An 18911-nucleotide genomic window follows, 5' to 3' on the forward strand; every position below is an offset into this window, starting at 1 on the left:
TGCCAGTACCAAAATATAATAGGGCTTTCCCCTTTTTTTCTGGCAACAAACAGGTGTTAACATGTCAAAACACCAAACTGAAACCTTTTACAAGGAATCATGTCTGCATTAACCACAATGCTTGTGGTCAGAATGCAAACAAAAAACATACTCTGATAATATGCATTGTCCTTGAAACTGATTGGTCCACACTAAAGACAGCTTTCTTTTGAGCCTCGTCTCAAACGGTGTTAGACCAGAGGACGCCAAAAGGCGTATTGTGCTCCTATCGTGTTTTTGTACTGTTTGTTGTTGTAACGTTCTGACCCCGTGTCCCGACTGGACATCTGTGAAAAAGAGCTTTATAGCTCATCGAATTCCTCTAGGATACATAATATTCTGATTCTGATGTGTTCATCTAATCTCATTGAAAAAAAGAACGTAAGACTTGTTTTGTATTTCAGAATTGGCGAGCTGTTTGTTATGGTCAAAGGCTCTTGTTGGGAACAGAGAGAGTAGACATGTTGATCGAGTTATAGTTGGGAGTTGCACTCTACAGACATCAGTGTAAAGTGTGACCTTCAATATGTCAATGTATCTGCCCTCTCTCTATCGAGAAGAAGAGCCATTGTCTAAAATGTTCGACCATTACATAAATATCTAATTTATATGAAGTTTTAATTGTGAACATGGCGAGCACTTAAAATTTTTAAAATTTGTACTTGTGCATCGCTGCCAACACATTTCCTTTCCGCCTTGTTTGATTCAATGAGTTTTCGCACCACAAGCAAAGACAAATCTGGATAACTTCCTTATTTCATTTTTTCTTCCAAAAATACATTCGAAGGCAAAGTGTCAACATTCATATGCAGCTCAAGGGAGGTATATAAATGGCAGGCAATTTCTGTATACCACAATTTATTTTACTGAAGCATTTTCAATACATATATGACGAATATTTGTTTAATCCTGATTTGTTCACGAATATCAAGCTGCTGCTGCTGCTGCCAGATGAACTTTGCTATACGTGTGAAAATAAACGAAACCAAACGTATCATTTTCTGTCGCCATCAACCGTTAGCGCCACGTGCGTGTCCACCAGGGCACGGGATGGGGCGACACTAAGGGCAAGAGTGAATTGAGAGCGCGCCAGGGCCCTCACCGGGGTAGACGCTGAGTCCGTTGTTGACCTCCACACTGAGGACGAGCGGCTTGGCTGTGATGCTGAAGATCTGACGAGCAGCAGAGTTCACTCCATCCGTGACCTGGAAGTTGAATCCTCCAGAGGTCGCTCCTAAGGGCAGAGGTGAATAGACTATGTTAGATTTAAAGGGCAGGAATGTTTTCTGCGTAGAGGATATGAAATAAAAAAAAAACAATGTAAGCTTTAATTAAAGCACGTGGGTACAGTGCATATAACAAAGCCAGCTGGAATGGCCAGCTGTGAATAAGGCATATATTTATCTAAGTATAGCCGAAGCTCAGCTCAACCACATTGGAAATAGCATCCCGTTGTAGCACAAGAATCCTCTTGTCAGAATCCCATTCAATTCAATGCAGATTTTAACGTAGCAATCGCCTGGAGAGGAATCGCAACTCCTGTGGGGATCATCCAGGCTGGATTCATGTGAATCGAACGCGAATTTCTGCAGGAATCGCATCATAATAGTATTACAAAGGGCAAACAGGCCTGCACTGGCCATAGGGCAGCAGTCCATCGAGCAAATGGCTGGAGGGCCGGTCCATTCTGAGAGCCGGTGGGCCAGTCTGTGTGTATTACCTCTAATGTGTATACCTCATTGCTTATTTTACACTCTCAGCTCACGTGAAGTCCCCGTATATTCAACAGCCGCAAAACATCTTCCTCACCGGTCCCCCCCATTTGTATTTTTGGACCAAGTCCCAAATGGGCGAACGGGATCGCACGACAATTTGGGCCCGGTGTGTTTACAAATTTGCCTTGGGAGCGATTTTTAGTCAAAAGTGCTGCCACTGCGAGCGAGCGACGCAGAGTTCCGTGACGCGGAGGCCTCACCGCGGTGCGCGAAGACGAGCGAGCCCGAGTCGACGTCCGCCTGCGTGAAGTTGAGCACCGGCTGGTTCGGCCGCTCCCTCAGGGCAACCAGGCCGTTGCTGGGAGGGGAGATGGAGTACGCCAACTCTTCCGGGGGGGTGTCTTTGTCCTCCGCCCTCAGGTCGGCTGACGTGATCTCCGTCACGGAGCCTACCCACACCTGCCAACGCATTTGGATGCGCTTATTTTTTTACAATTACTATACGCACTCACGAATAACTCCGACGAGTTCGACATTCTCCAAGCGCTGGAAAAACCAGAACAAGTGATGCAATTTCCAAAAAAAGAGAAGGGGCTGCCCTGAAATTGCTTGCTCATGCTGCCACCATTGGTGGAAGGACTTCCATTGGAGGGAGCTCTAGAAACCGCGTGTTCAGAGTGTTCTGGCTTAACCTTACACGCTGGCCAGACGTCTTGGAAAAAGTAGGAGTACCCACACTTTACCCCACCACACGTAACCTGCCGATCGACTCACTTTGGTGGGTAGCAGGTGGGAGGAATTAAGCAACTTGCACCGCTGTTTCAAATGCCATGCCAGGTGATTGACCCGGTGACCTCTGGTGAGCAAGTCTGGTGTGCTAGCCAAACCGCAAAAATCCACCTCTATAGAAAGTAAACCGATTCGTACAAAAAAACCAAGACAATGTTTATCCAGCCACAGCTGGCAAACGACTCTTTTTGGGGCATGCCACCCTCTCTTTCTCTGCAGTTGGGGGCTCGGGAAGAAGAACCCAAGGTGTTTCGTGGTAGAATCGCCTGACAATTTGACGATTTGTTTTTTACGTAAGCGTGATGTATTACGTTCGCACTACATTGATTAACTATTCAATTAATTTGACCCGTTAATTTATATTTTGATTTAAAGCTTTCGTGACTGCAGTAATTCATATTCTTAGCTCTTTCGGTAAAGTCACGTTGAAGGGAAACAATAAAATATATATAAAAAATAAAAATTCTCACGACATAAAACAAAAGCAAAATACTCGATGACTCATTCTCCTCTCATCTGCTCAATCGAAGGACACGAATGAAATCATCACAGCACTAACAGGTATCTACAGCACTCCGGAACATCCCGCATGATGTAGTCGCTTAAAGCACCAGCGAGTGGCACGGCAGCTGGACGAGCACGTGGCTACGCCACTGTGAACTCACACAGCTGGCCAGCTCCCCCGCGAGGCTCCGCGCGACGACGCCTCCTCACCTTCAGGACCTGGTTGGCGGCGACGACGGGAGGCTCGTCGTTGACGGCGGAAACGGCGACCGGCACGACCATCGGCTTGCTGCGCTTGTGCAGTTCGTCGTCGACGGCCACCAGCGTGAAGTTGTCATCGCGGGTCTCGCTGCCGTCGTGGACGTAGTACACCAGCTCTCGCTCCACCTGCGCAGATGCAGCGGCCGTGGGGGGGTGGAGGGGGGGTGGGGTGGCCGTGGTCATCATCGCAGAGGCCGACGGTGCTGACAACCGTTCCCGATACAAACCAACCAGGGGTGCGGCGATGGAGCAGTGGTTAGCGCACCGCGTCGTTGTGAAGTTCCTATTTACTTATTTACCAGGTTAGGCCAACTGAGCTATGTGGCTCTTTTTTTCAGAAGTGACCTGGCCATGAATGATAGCTCAACGAGGTGGCTTATCATCACGTGCATATTTATAACAGCCAAATACTCCTCCTGCACACCAAGTGAGGTGGTTAACATCTCCCAGCTACCGAGGCGCCCAATCGTCTGAGAGCTTCCCGCCTCGACGACCTCGACCTCATCACGGCGAGAGTTTCGACGCCAAGGAGCGGCCTCCGCACCTGCCGACTGGTGAAGGCGGCGAGGGCCACTCCAGGTTGGTCGACGCCCTCCACGCGCCCGTGCTTGGGTGGCTCGGACACCCGGAACTCGAGTTGACGCCTCGCGAAGTGGGGGCTGTCGGCGGCGACGAGCAAGGCCGCGGAGCCGCCCTCGCGCACCGCCAGCACGCCGCCGCCCGGCAGCCGTAGGGGGATGAGGCGCGGCAGGACGTCGACGGCCACCAGCAGTGCCGGCAGTGGCGCCGACACGCCGTTGCCCACGTCCAGGGAGAAGCTGTCAGCAAGCTGCGGGCCCGTTAAAGAGGTCGGTAGGTAGGTAGGTAGGGCGGGGAGGGGAGGGGAAAAAAAACACGAATTTTGGAAAATATATCGCCAATGTCTTTAATGCTGACGGTTGTTTGCGGATTTATAAACCCCGGTATACAACTTTTTTTTTTACCACGTAAGGCCCACCGAGCTATATAGCTATTTTTCAGAAGCGACCTGGTCACAAATGATAGCTCAACAAAGTGGCTTATCACGTGGAAATGTATAGCAGCCAAATACTCTACACACGTTTCTAAATGTCGAGGGAATAACCGGAGGACCCGGAGAAACATCTATGCAACCGCGGGGAGACACAAACTCCAAATATACAGCAGGCGTCAGGGTTGGGATCGAACCCACGACCTCCCGTGACGCTACCGATTGATAGTTGCTAATTAAACACGTGCTTAATGTGTTTAACTTCGTAGAATGACCGTAGCATTACTACGTGTGGGGTCGGGAGGCTGCCCAGTTCTCTGGCCTCCCGCTTCGCTGAAAGGAGATTGAGGAGAGTCCAAGGATGGCTGTGAGGCCACGAGATGGTGCTATAGCAGTGATCCCCGACTGACTGACTGGGTTGTGACTTTTTATTACCTTCATTGAAGGACGTTTACAGTACGCTTCGGACTGTCCTGCTATGGGAATGGTGACTGCCGAACGACAGTCAAACTCATATTTTAATTCCCAAAGCTGGAATTTTGTCAAATGAAGTGAAAAACCACCGGTTCCTGATGGTGAAATATTGCCATACGGTATGGGGAAGCCTCATAAAATGTGACACTCAGGGCACCCCATTTTGTGGACACATAACACTCACATGCCACTCACTTGAAATTCACCACTCACCAGTCATCAACCCACCTGACCCTCACCACTCACTCGATACCAGTCACCAATCACTGGACGCTTGACATCGGAACATTAAATATATCCGCTGTATATCACAACGCTCGTATACGTACCACGGAGTGATTAATCCAACCTAGAAATGTTGCCATTTATTTCTGCTCGCGCGAGACCATGAGAAAGCCATCGAATGCCAAATTCACGAAACCTAAACCTGCGAACCCCGTGGCTTGGTGGGAGTCAAGACTTACGGAGGGTGCGAGCGAGCGCCTACCTGTCCAGGCGAGGTGTGGACGTACTGCACGCGGTTCAAGTTGACGTCCAGCTGCGTGAAAGCCTCCAGTTGCTGTGCTAGCGAGCCCTCGTACTGTTCCTCCTCCTCCCCGTTCGCCACCAGACGACGCAGGAAGCCGTGCTGGGGCGGCTCCCTCACCGTGAACACCAACTCGGCCGGCGGGCTCACTTCGTGCGTGACCTGCCGCACCGCGGGAAACGCAGCGACATCAGACGCGTGTAACTCGCGCTGACGAAGCGTGGAAGGGAAAGGTAAGGGGCGCGGCCCCCAGATGTCTCTCCTCAAGCCATCGCTGGCAGGAGGGCCTCCGCTAGAGGGAGCAATTTTGGCAACTCTTCCACGCTGGCCCACAATTTATCTCACCACATGCGAGCTGCTGACCGACAGTGGTGTACCCGTTTATACTGCTGCGTGGAGAGGGGGTAGGGGTTGGATTTAGTGGGCAATTTTCCAAATTTGGCAAAGTTAGACCGCGCACATGGCCGGCTCTCTTTCCACCATGTGAAGCAGACAGCGTGGTATTTTTGGTTCATAAAACCACAGAATTAACCAGGGCGGCTGCTGGCATCGATTTGTAAATCTCTGCAACAAGTGGAAAACGCGCTATCGCATCGTCATGTCGTCAGCCTGGATGAATATCACACGCACTTTGTCATCTCTGCGCCCTACACCGACGCTCGTGCTGAACTTTGCAGGAGCAGCGCTGCAGCAATCGTCACCACCGCCGCACCTGAAGGCTGGCGCTGCCGATGGACACGGGCTCCTCCTCTCCCACGACGAGGCTCGCGTTGCGCACGACAGCGGGTGGCTTCTCGTGGCTCTCCAGGAATATGCGAATGGACAGGGAGCCCTCCACCGGCATCCCCGCTCCCTCGCCGTGCCCTCGCAGCTCCACGGCGAATCGAAAGCTATCGCGCAGCCCACCGTGGCCGCCGTCGTGCCGGTACATCGCCCGACCCGTCTGCAGGTCGCGCCGCGTGAACGACTCGGCCGGGTGGCCGTCCAGCAGCAGCCGCCCGTGCCTCGGCGACTCGGTCACCCGAAACGTGACGTCGCCCTCGTCCCGCACGTCCACGTTGGTGTCAACGCTCAGGTTCGCCGCGGCGATGGCCTGCGTGTGTCCCCTGCGCACGAGCAGGCCCGTGCCGTTGTTGACCCGGGCGTACGGCTCGCTCGCCACGACCTCCAAGAGCGCGGTCACCTGGTGCTTCCCGTCTGACACCCACAGGACGAAGCGACCCTGGTCCGCGCCCCGGTGCGCGAAGAGCACCCGGCGCTCCGCTAGATCGCCCTGGCGGAACTGGTAGAGCCTCTTGCTGGGGTCGTCCGCCGCCACCAGCTCGCCGTTTGGGATGCCGCGCCTTGTGTACACGAGCGCGGCGTCGTCCGAGTCGACGTCGGCATCGTAGTAAGCCAGGTCGGAGAGGGTGAGCAGCTTGTGGCCATTCCGCACCACCCGGAGTACGCGGTCCACCATGCGGGCGGGCTTCTCGTCGTTCCGAAGCTGCACCGTGACGTTGAAGGCGTCGTTGAACGCTGACGAGAAATTCAGGTCCGTGGGAGTGGCGGAGAAAGTGAACCGGTCTTCGCCGGTCTCGGAATCGTCATGAATGTACATGAGCCGTTTGTTCACTATGTCCTCGTTTGTGAAGGTTGTTACATTGTCGTTACTATCTGCAGAGTCGGAGAGGTTGATTTTCTTGAGTTTTCCATGCCTTGGGCTTTGTGTAATCTGGTAGCGAAAGTTTTGTGTGTTTAGGGTTTCCAAAAACAGCTCGTTCTTCGTAATCAGTTTTCCCTCACCTTCTATGACGCTAAGCCCATTGTTAGTAACTTCAATGGCCTCGGAATCGGCTTTTATTGTAAAACGAAAACTGTGCAATTTGGACTTGAGGCGCTGGGCCAAAACGTGAAACCATACGGTGTCTTCCATGTCGGACTTGGCTCTTTCCTTCAGCAAGTAGGAAACGCTTCCACTCCTCACGTCGCGCTGCGTAAACGACGCGTTGGCCGTCAACTTCACGTCTCCCAGGTACAAATGACCTTTAGCGGGCAGGGTAATGATGTCGTACTTAATGTCTGCGTCACTCACTTTGGCCCCCTCCACTCGCGTCTGCAGGTTCTTCTGTGTCAAGTGCGCTCGCTCGACCTTGTCAAGCTCCAAGGGCCTGTTGTTCGCGACCTTGAGCTTCGCCGGACTGACACGGATCGCGAATTCCTGCGGCTCCTCCAAAACCTTTCCGAAAACGGACACCTTGAATCGGAAGCAATCGGTGACGCCGGCGGCGGCAATGTTGGCGCCATCGCTGAGGGCGTAGCTCACGTGCTTCCTCTCCATCGCGCGCTGTGTGAACGACTCAGCCCTTCTCCACCTCCCGTTGGATTCGTACAGCCGCTGGATTTCCCCGTACTTGGGTAGCTCCGTGATGCTGTACTGTATCTCCACGTCCTGGTCCGCTGCGTTGGTGCGCACCGAGAGGTTTGCGGTGAGAATCAGCGCCGATCCTTCCAGCGCCGACACGGATATCCCGGTGTTGTTCTCCATGCCAAACTCACCGGGGATCGCGAGGAGCCGGAGCACCACGGTGTTGCTCACCTTTTCCCCGTCGCTCACGCGCAAAGCGACCCGCGAGTTCCTGATCAAGCCGTGGTGCACAAAGTACACGTCCCCCGCCCGCATGTCCGCGTAAGAAAAGTACGTGATGACCTTGCCCGGTTCCCGTGTGCTCTCCAGGTGACCGGCTCCCGCGTTCAAGTTGCCCAGGACGGAGATCTTCAGTTCGGCGGCGTCTGTGTCCGCGTCGATGGCTTGCACTACGTCCGGGGTGAGCTTTTTCCTACTCTGTTCCACAAGCGTGAACAGGTTCCCAGTTGGAAGCACCAACTCCGGAGGATCGTTTACCGGCAACACGGTTATGTTAAAGACGTACCGCTCCTTCAGTCCATTGAGGAGGACGTTGGGCATTTTATTACTCTTGCCGGTTACGTAGAGCTCGAAGGTGAACGTGTCACCCGGGGCCTCGGAGCCGTCGTGCACGTACACCACCCGCTCCTGAGACACGTCAAGGAGGTTGAACACCGCGTGTGCTGCGCTCGGTGCATCTGACTCCGGCAGGACACCACCGACCCTAATCTTGCCGTGCCACGGCCCGCTCAAAACTCTGAAGAACAACTGCGATGGTCGATTTCCCAGCAGCTGGAGGTTCACGTTCGTTCTGATATTTTTGGAATTCAAGTTTGCTTTCCCCCCTTCCAGTAACTCCAGCTCGTGCAGGAGCAGAAGAGGAGGCTCCATGGGCTTAATGGTGGTGGAGGTAGCGGCATCCGTGGTGGCAACAGTGGTCGTTGGCGCCTTTGTCGGCGGCGCTGTCGGCTTCGCGGTGCCCTCAACTCTCCGCGGTTTGGCTGTCGGCGCGACGGGCGCCTTGAGTTTGGCGGTCGGGGCTGCTGTCGCCACGCTTTCCCGACAGCCCACGGCGATGTCCTTGGACACCAGCACGTCCTGCAGGCTCCGCCGCTCCCCGTCCACCCTCAGGTCGCGTAAGCAGCCGCGCAGCGACCCGCCCGTTCCTCGGCTGCTGCCGCCCCTCAGCGAGGCCAGGCCGTTCCTCCGCGCCTCTGCTCTCGTGCTGGAGTCCACGCCGCCGATGAACAGGGGCTCACCGCTGCGCCGCAGCTCCAGGAACTTGCGGTTGTCAACCACCATGAAGCTCTGTATCACGGTATAGTTATCCACCCTTAACGTGACATGCGAGGCGGTGAAAGAGAAATGGACGTGGTGCCAGCGGCTGTCGTTCACCCTGGTCTTGGGACTTATGACCACGGTTCTTTCGCCGACGTTGAGGAGTGACCACAAGCGGCCCTCGCGTATTTCGAGCGCTGCAAACGGAGGATCTTTGCCCGCCCGGAAGTGGTAGAGCAAGATGCCGCTCTTGACACCCACGCGCACCTGGAACTCAAAGACCACCTTGCCGCTGTCCCCCCAGACGGGTGGGAACGCCAAGTATGACCACGGGCTGAAGAAGCTGATGGGATCATCGGGGTTGGCCTCGAACTCAGGGCTGCAGCCTGCCGAGACCTCGTGCACCGTCTTGTGACCGGCGTACGACCGCAGGGACGCCAGAATGTCGTGCCCATTGAACACCGCTTCCTCCACGCAGCCCCTGAAGGACTGCACGCCTCCGCGGCCGGTGAGGTAGGGCCGCTCCAGGCTGCCAGTCCCACCAAGCAGAAGGCCGTGCTGGATGTTCAGCTCCTGCAGCTGACCTGGGAGGCGCGCTGAGCTGGGTGCGCGGCCGTCCACCGTCATGGTAACCGCCTCCCCCTTGCGCTGAACTCTCACGCGGTGCCACTCCAGGTCATTCATGCGCAAGCCGGGCTCGGTCCTTAGCACGCCCTCTCCGGAGCCGAGCTCCATTCGCAGCTGCATCCGTGCAAGACATACGAGGAAATGGGAGAAAAAAAGAACATAAAACGTAGATTGCAAAAAAAACCGTTTAGAGCATCAGTGTAGTAGATTGATAAAATATTCAATGCCAGTTCAACGATCCATTCCCGAATACTGAAGAGGTGTGTGTTTTCGTTGATGTTTCAAGTTAACAATATCTACAATACTGTAATTTGACTTTACAGTATTGTAGTTTGTCACCGTTCCATCCCAGACCCCCTGGACTTGGCATACGCCTTTGAAAAGTGGACGGCGAACATGTGCCCCTGCCAATAAGTGTGCATAGGTTATTTTTAACTCACTGGCTAAAAATACAGTTGCAGATCAGTGGGAGTTCGCCGCAAAGGTTCAACAATGTCAATGTTATGGAGGCCTATTTTTCACGGACTCTCCCTCGACTGTGGATTGCTATTCCATCCATTAAAGATGTTCATTTCTGCGAGTGTAAGGATGGAACACCTTTGCCACTAAACACTACTGCAGATTCACCTTTACATGTCAATGTTGGTAATTGGATTGTTAGCGCACTATCCTATGAATCCAGCGAGCTAAGTTCGAGTCTAGGTCCATGGCTAACATCAATGGTGATATTTTAAGCAGCCTTGTGCAACCGCATCACCAGTCCACGTTGATGAGCATGGCCAAGTACGGTCAAACACTCTCCATGACAAATACGGTATGGGAAGGCCTTTGCAAATATCTAAACATTCTTATTTTAAAGGACAATTAATCTTCATTAAGCATGTCATTCTCCCTCACAGAGAAACTGTGAATACAGAGATGAAAGGCAACACATTTTCTGGGATCCGAACGATCTATTCGTGAGAGATCAGATGGCGGACAACGCAAAGCTGATCCTTGAAATGCCGTTTTTGAATCTTATTTCAAGGTGTGTGTTTTAAAGCAGTATGAAGAGAGTGCTTTACAAACGATCAACAAAGCGCTATCAATTGTTAGAACGAGACAAAAAAAAGTGTTTCAAGGCGTGCAATGATCCCTCAATCGCTTACAAGGTTTCACCTGTCATCGGTACTCACAGCTTTCCAATGCATTAAGTCAGCCCAGATGTTTGTGCGAGATTAGTTCATCATATCGTGCTGTGCTGCAGAAACAAAGATGATCCCCTGCTGTGGGTGGGCTAACTAATTTGCTCACTACACATGTGTAATAAAGATTACACCCCTCGATTTTGTAATTTAAGGTGGCCGAAAATATTACGTACATTCTAAAAGTCTGAAGCAAAAACAACACAATAATCCCAGCCTATACTGTATGTTGCAAGCACAACAACAGCAACGTACAAATTAGTTTATTTTCCTGTAAAAACAAAAGCACTTTCCCAGGCGCCCACCTGCAAGCGCCCGGCGCGTAGCTCCAGCAAGCAGTAGTCGCTGCTGCCTGCGGCCAGGAACAGCAGCGCGTTCCGCTGGTGCGTGCGGAAGCGCAGACTCAGCTCCGTTTGGTCAGACGCCTCGGTCAGCAGAAGCTCCACGTAGCTGTCTCCGAAGAACGAGGCTGCGTGCACGCAACGCACGAGAGTGGCTTGAACAACGCACGAGAGTGGCTTGAACAATGCACGAGAGTGGCCTAAACAATGCATGAGAGTAGCTTGAACAACACACGAGAGCGGCTTGAACAACGCACGAGAGTGGCTTGAACAACGCACGAGAGTGGCTTGAACAACGCACGAGAGTGGCTTGAACAACGCACGAGAGTGGCTTGAACAACGCACGAGAGTGGCCTGAACAACGCACGAGAGTGGCTTGAACAACGCACGAGAGTGGCCTAAACAATGCATGAGAGTGGCTTGAACAACGCACGAGAGTGGCTTGAACAACGCACGAGAGTGGCCTGAACAACGCACGAGAGTGGCCTGAACAATACATGAGTGTGGCTTGAACAACGCACGAGAGTGGCTTGAACAACGCACGAGAGTGGCTTGAACAACGCACGAGAGTGGCTTGAACAACGCACGAGAGTGGCCTAAACAATGCATGAGAGTGACTTAAGCAACGCATGAGAGTGACTTCAACAACGCATGAGTGACTTGAACAACGCATGAAAGTGACTTGAACAACGCATAGAGTGGCCTGAACAACGTATGAGATTAGCTTGAACAACGCACGAGAGTGGCTTGAACAACGCACAAGGGGGCACCTGGTTGTACATATGCTTTTAGTGGCATTTTTTAAAGTTAAAGGCCAATAAGATTCACCATCTCATTCGCAAAGGGGGCATGTGTAATAATTAACAAAAATATGTATAGCATGACGCTAATATTATACTGTAATGACATATTTTTTTCCAGAAATCTGATTGGAGAATAAAATATTAACCGTCACAAATGAATAATGACATTCATTACAACACATTTTTCCCCCATTTATGCGTATTGGGCTTACTTCAAAACGTGAAAGGGGATTTTCGGAACACACTGTATATTAATATAGTACAGCTACTATATTAATGCACAGTACTGTATATTTATCTGCAGGCATCTGCTTATCATAACAAGATCCCTGGGTGATATGTCTCTCTGCAGCATACTTTAGCCTTTTGTTGTTTTGCCAACGTTTGAAGTGGAACTTTCACATGTAATCAGCAGTCAGTCACGGAACACCACACCTCTTCTAGACAGACCCATCATTGTGTGCACACCAGTTGCTTCACACACGTCTCTCACACAGCTCTGGCACAGTGCATTAACGAGGTCACAGTGGACATGCCAATTCAATTGAAGATGCTTTGTTAAAATATACACACCTCGAAAGATAATTGCAGTGACATTTTGCATTTTTTTCATCAGATTGGAAAGCTTTACGGTAATCACATCACACCTATACGTGTGAATGAGTACAGCACCCTTTATGCTCTTTTGAAAAGCTTCTGAAAATCAGTTTCTGCTCCCACACTTATTCGGCAATATATGTTTGAATACAACTGCAATGTAGCAGGTCAATTAGCGTTTCAACTGCGTTTAGAAATGTCATTAATTCACTGGTTTACTTGCAGAATGACTCATTCGCCGCCCAATTTAGCAACGGAGTTGTTGCAAGAACGTTCACAGCTGAGGCTCTGGAGAAGTCGGTTCTTAGCCTGGGGTGCACGCTGCATCCCCTGCAGGTGCGAGATGCCCTTTCTGGGGGTGCGAGACGTGCAGATTTTTTTTAGAAGGCAAATCATCGAAACAACAAATTAAGCACGTAAGTGCAACTAATTTTCGATTTAAAGCTTTCGTGACTGCAAGGATTCATCTTCTTTGGTTATTTCGGTAAAGTAATGTAGAATGAGAATAAAATAATAAAATAACAAAATAAAATTCTCACGACGTTTCGGCCACAACGCAAGCGGCCGTCTTCAGGTGAAAGGTACAGACCTGTCGGGACGACAGAGCTTCATTCTACGTGACTTTACCGAAAGAACCAAAGAAGATGCAACTAATTTGTTTCAACAAACCCTGTATATTTATTAACATAATGCATGTTGTTAACGATTAAGAACCAAGGCTGTAGAAAAGGTTAAGAACCACTGCTCTAGAGCGAAAGGTAAAACCGCTGATCTTGTGTTGCATGCCAGGAAGGCATAGTGGGGGTGTCTGAGAGTGTTTAAAGGGTGGAAGGTGGAGAGAACTGTGGTTAACGCATTCCTCCCATTCATAGTTCACACCTGTGCCTCCGTGGGCCCCAGGAATGCTGCCGCCGTGGCTTTCCAAAGTTCCCCAAACACGAAGCAACCAAGCTGGACACAAAGGGAAGGCCACGCGATCCTCGTCGTTGCAACCCCCCCCACCCCCCCGATTTGCCGAACGAAATGGTGCTGCGTGAAAATCTCGGCGAGCTTCTAGAAATGTATCACGAATTGAGAAGGTGTGCTGTCTTAGATATATTAGTCTCGCACAATTCGAGTGGGGCCTCATACTTGGCACGATATTTATCACTTTTTTATGGACTGTAAAATGTACAGTTGTTTTTATTGCAGTGGCTGGGCACGGAGCCGGAGGCATTCAAGGCAAAGTGGGCAGCGAATGAAGAGTATTCCGGTAAACATAGAGTAGTATTAAAGGATACATTTAGTTTGTATTGAGCAAAGTTATAGGAACATATGTATCAGTGAGTAAGAAAGCCAGAGACCCCATGCTTGCAGATGAGGGCAGACACCGCACGGCAGCAGCTTGGCAAGGAACGCCTGATGCCAGACACGATTGCACGCTTTAGAAAAGTCAAAAGAGATAAACACGGATTCTCCAACATGCTCACAACACAAGAGGTCCAGATATGAGTTCCATTGGCTAACATACTTACACAGAAAGCATGCTCGTTGGAAATTTTACTGATGGTCATTCACAATTGATAATAATGACTCCAGGTGATAAAGAATCTCTTTATTATTGACAGATTCAGGGGCAAGACAATTTGGAATCACAGGAAGTGGATCGCCACTCACACAAGATGGATCGCTCTTTTCTTTAGTTGGCAAGAATTGAGATAACTTGCAGATTGTTGGTGCAATATATCTGCAGCATGAGAGCTCGACGAGCTAATTCATAACTGACGCATGTTCTTGAGTAAACATGTTAAGCACAACACCTGGTATGACGTTAGGAACCACAAACTCTGGAATTTGTTATACTGTACTCAGACAGTACAGCGAGGCTTAAGTTGCTTCGTGCGATGGTTAGAATGAAACCACAGTTGGTAAGTTATAACTCTGGCCTTCATAACACGAGCGTTATGCAACATAATCGGCAATTTTTTCCCCTTTGCGTAAAAGAAAAATCACGGACCCAGACTCATCCATCGTATTTTAGTGGAAATTATTTTTTGCAGAAGTTGTTGGAGACTGCTGTGGCAAAGGAGGAGAAGGGGTGAAAACTTACGGAAATCAAATGCCAGGTTTTTGCAGGTGCAGTTGATAAAGTGGAACCTTGTATGCTTGATGACACGTTTCCATTTGTGCTTTTTCATCTTTGCATTTGTTAATCCAGAAAAGCCTCACCGACACTCGAGACTTGCATTAGAATGTTTGGCCGATTAAACTGAATTACCCAGAGATTACCTGTACATTGTCGGGGATAGAACTAAAAGTTCTGCACAGATGGATTCACAAACCCTTTGTTTCCATACTGCAAACATTGGTTGACATTGGGCCAATGTCCCACAAACGTTGACATGTTTACCATACACTGTACATGCCAGGACATAATTTGTAGAAATTATTAAATGGAACGGACAATCTTCATTCCGCTTGGCAACCCTCAATTGATCAGTTGGTTGAAATTCTACATCCACACTCAAGCTTTGCACAGATGGATTCAGGAACATTCTTGCCCTACCTCGTACTCTCTTTGTACAGCACTTCTGAACACGTATCACAGTTTTAACTGACACTAAACTATTGCAGGAGAAGAGAGTGCTGCTAAACTTAGCACGTGTCAGCTTCCTTACTCACTCAACCATCACCACCAATGTCAGATGAAGTTGCTCGAGAGCAGTGCAACTAATTTAAACATATTTAATTGCAGGCATGCAACAACAACAGTCACGACATACGTACAAGGCCCATATCTGAGTGTTTAGTTTTCGGTTTATTAGCCAGCAAAGATGACCTAAGCCTATGACCGAATCACACGGAATGCACCCAGTCTCGTTAGAGCTCACAAGTAGCAGCTGGATTTTGGCCTGGATAGTGCTTGGATGTGTGACCACCATGCACAAACGGCTTGTGATAGGCTCCGACGAAGAATTAGTTGTTAGCAGTAGATCGGTGAAGGCAAATCCATTGCTGTTGCTGTACTGCTACGTTCTCGTGTCTATAATGACTGGCTTCACTAACCCGCACTGACCAGCGTGGTGAAGTATGGTCGATAAACCCTCCCTACAAACCCCACGGCGCGGAGAGTCCCTCATCCAGCAGCGTATTGACAAAGGGGCGTGTGTGTGTATGTGCACGTACAGAGGTGACCAAAATGTCCTCAATTCTAACTCGACAGCCAGTAAAGTTGACTGCAACGTCTGTGAATGACCTCCAACTCTCGACAGATACAGCAAACGACTCCCGTTGGTTCTCGGGTTGCCACGCGTGTTGTTGGGCAAGATGCCCCGAGTTCCACTCCGCATTACTGGGAGCTTCTTCAGGAATCGAAAAGGCCGACATCGCGCCGACCAACACGAAAACACGATCCCGACTGATATTCTGCAAAACCCATAGCCTTCATCAGACTGTTGGGGCAAGTGCTGTTAGCGAGCACCTATGAAGGCCGACACACGAGAGGGTGGGTGGCCAGCACCACGGCCGCCTTTGTCTCCCTTGCTGTCGGATGTTTACACACCGCACCAGGTACTCATTTGAGGCTGAGTCGACCCAGAGGAGGCCCATAACCGGTCTCTGATGTTGGCCGTGAGCGGGAACCGAACTCGGGCGGCTGGGTTAGTAGCGCAGCGCGCTAACCACTACACCACCGCTCCCCCCGACAGCACCACCACCATCAGCACCACCCGAACCACCAACAAGGCGAACCAGCAAATGTGACCACAACACCACCATCAGCACCTTCACCCAAAACAACAAGGCGAACCAGCAAATGTGACCACAACACCACCACCATCATCAGCTTCACCCGAACCACCAACGCGAACCAGCAAATGTGACCACAGCACCACTACCACCATCAGCACCACCCGAACCAACAAGGCGAACCAGCAAATGTGACCACAACACCACCACCATCAGCACCACCCGAACCACCAACAAGGCCAACCAGCAAATGTGACCACAACACCACCACCATCAGCATCACCCGAACCAACAAGGCAAACCAGCAAATGTGACCACAACACCACCACCACCACTACCATCAGCACCACCCGAACCACCAACAAGGCGAACCAGCAAATGTGACCACAACACCACCACCACCATCAGCACCACCCAAACCAACAAGGCGAACCAGCAAATGTGACCACAACACCACCACCACCCGAACCAACAAGGCGAACCAGCAAATGTGACCACAGCACCACCACCATAATCAGCTTCACCCGAACCACCAACGCGAACCAGCAAATGTGACCACAACACCACCAACACCATCAGCTTCACCCGAACCACCAACGCGAACCAGCAAATGTGACCACAACACCACCACCATCATCATCAGCTTCACCCCAAAACTCACCACCCAGCGAAGGGTCGCTCTGGCTCAGCACGGTGACCACGGCGAACGCGAGAAGAAGACTCCGACTTCTGGCCGAGCGTTGTGAGCCCATGGCTGGCGTCTTGAGACGTGGGCCGGGAGGGAGGGAGGGGTACAGCCCTCTCCTCCTCCTCCTGGCCGGGCGAGGCGGCTTCAGCCCCGGGTAGCTGCAGCCCGCGGCGGCGGGGTCGCTTCTGATCCTCCTCCTGCCTCCTCGTCCGCGCCGAGTCGCAGCGTTGCCAACTCCTCGTTAGGTCCGAATCGGAAAGTCACAAAAAGAAACTTAAAAATGAAAGGTCGCTCGATAGCACATTTATCTCTCATCCTTATCACCAGCGGCAGCAATCAGCTATGCTTGATCCACTGCTGGATAAAGGACTTCCCAAGTCGCCGCCATCTCTCGCGATGCTACGATGCACGAATCCCAAGCCGTCAAAAAGGACACAGTACTTTTGACAACCGACCACGGTTACCATCATCGCCACGACGCACCGCGCATCAACCAAACAAACACTGACGCGCTATCCTTCATTCAGCGCGTATCGATCCGGTCGGTATTCGCTCCCCCGGCCTCGATCATTGTGTTTGTTTGCAGCGATAAGCAGCCTTGGAAGTTACGTCTGCCGCTGGAGATGGAATAAAAAAAAGATGCAAAGCGCTAACATCTACAGCGACACACAAAAAAAGGTGGCCCGAGTCAACGTTGGAAGCCACCCCCAGGAATGCGGACACGTGACGTTGAAATCCCAGCCGGGCTCGGGTGGAGGGGTGCGGGGGGACACGCGCGGGGCTGTCCGGGTGGAGCCCCGCGGGGGGGCTTGGTGTAGACGGCGCACGTGGGTCAAAGGGGCCACTGGTGGCTACGCAAGGGGTCACCAAGAGGGAATGACAATAAGAGCTACGTTTTGTTGTTGTTTTGTTCGAATTGGGTAAAATACAATGAAACAATTCAGTATTTCGAGAGCCGCAATGTAGAAATACGAGACCGGCGGTGATCCTTCGTGCACAAGGTCACGGAGCGGCCCGCAGATTGTCGAGCCCTGGCAGTGGCGAGCGTGGGGCATGCAAGGGGGGGTGGGGGGTGCCTTGGCCCCCCTGGTGGCCAAAGCTACGAGTTGGGGGCCTCCTTAAAATCCACTGTTAGATGTTTTCAACAGCAGCGTAGAGAACAACAACACTGGATTAAAACGCGGCTTAAAACGTTTTTCGTGGTAATACTTTCATTTACGTTACACGTGTTATTTGAATTTAATTAGAGCGCTAACGTGTTTGGCGACCGTGCGAGACAAAATCGAATATTGTCGCACCAATAACCCCCTGAGCTGAGAGTGGAGCTGCCATGTCACTGGTGGGTCGGGCAGTGGTTCTTCACTGATTTTCAGACAGGGTGCCACTTTCACACAGATAAGACATCGTCAGTGTGAGGGCCGCCACACATTTGAAACCGTTGGGGTTTGACAGCAACGTGATGATGGGGGGGTGTTTTCCCATGCTGTGTATTGTCGGGCCCGCACTATGAAGAACACTCATAATAAAGGTGTTTTGGTTAGATCGCGTTATTATAAACGTGTCGCAACCTTCCACCACCTGACACGACCAATCAGTTAAAAATGTGTCACGTTAACAAAACGCCAATTAGTTATTTCTTCAGCCCACCAGTGTGTTTGAAGAATGAATCCACAACATTTAGAATTTGAGCACGACGAGTAATTACATCCAGCATCTTCAGGCGATTTGCCAGAATAGTGAAACCATCCACCTGCTTCCGATAGCCGTGTTGGGTGGTGGAGGGTTGCGACACAATCATAATAACGCGATCTAACCCAAAAACCTTTATTATGAATAATACTGGTCGCGAAAGCCTACGTGTTAAAATGAAGAACACTGTCAGGTAGGGGATCATCCAGCAAGGGGAAGAATGAGGGTAAGGGTAGCGACTATACACGGGCACTTGAGTTATACATGCAAGTTAC

The 18911-nt window shown here is 51.0% G+C and overlaps 1 protein-coding gene across 1 annotated transcript in view; it reads right to left on the reverse strand.

Annotated features, from left to right (window-relative positions):
• LOC116942213 (chondroitin sulfate proteoglycan 4-like) overlaps positions 1-17673 on the reverse strand; it is a 33442-nt gene extending 15769 nt beyond the window's left edge. Inside the window, exons 1-8 of the mRNA XM_032953912.2 lie at positions 16921-17673; positions 11098-11261; positions 6030-9722; positions 5279-5479; positions 3853-4137; positions 3258-3434; positions 2015-2213; positions 1142-1273 (exon numbers count right to left, since the gene is read on the reverse strand). Coding sequence (XP_032809803.1) covers positions 1142-1273; positions 2015-2213; positions 3258-3434; positions 3853-4137; positions 5279-5479; positions 6030-9722; positions 11098-11261; positions 16921-17011 — 4942 coding nt within the window. The 5' untranslated portion in view covers positions 17012-17673. The remainder of the gene's footprint in view (positions 1-1141; positions 1274-2014; positions 2214-3257; positions 3435-3852; positions 4138-5278; positions 5480-6029; positions 9723-11097; positions 11262-16920) is intronic.
• Between the last annotated feature and the right edge of the window lie 1238 nt (positions 17674-18911).

Source organism: Petromyzon marinus, chromosome 13 (assembly GCF_048934315.1).
Source record: "Petromyzon marinus isolate PM22_M1 ecotype Great Lakes invasive population chromosome 13, UKy_Petmar_22M1.pri1.0, whole genome shotgun sequence".
Classification (NCBI taxonomy): Eukaryota; Metazoa; Chordata; class Hyperoartia; order Petromyzontiformes; family Petromyzontidae; genus Petromyzon; species Petromyzon marinus.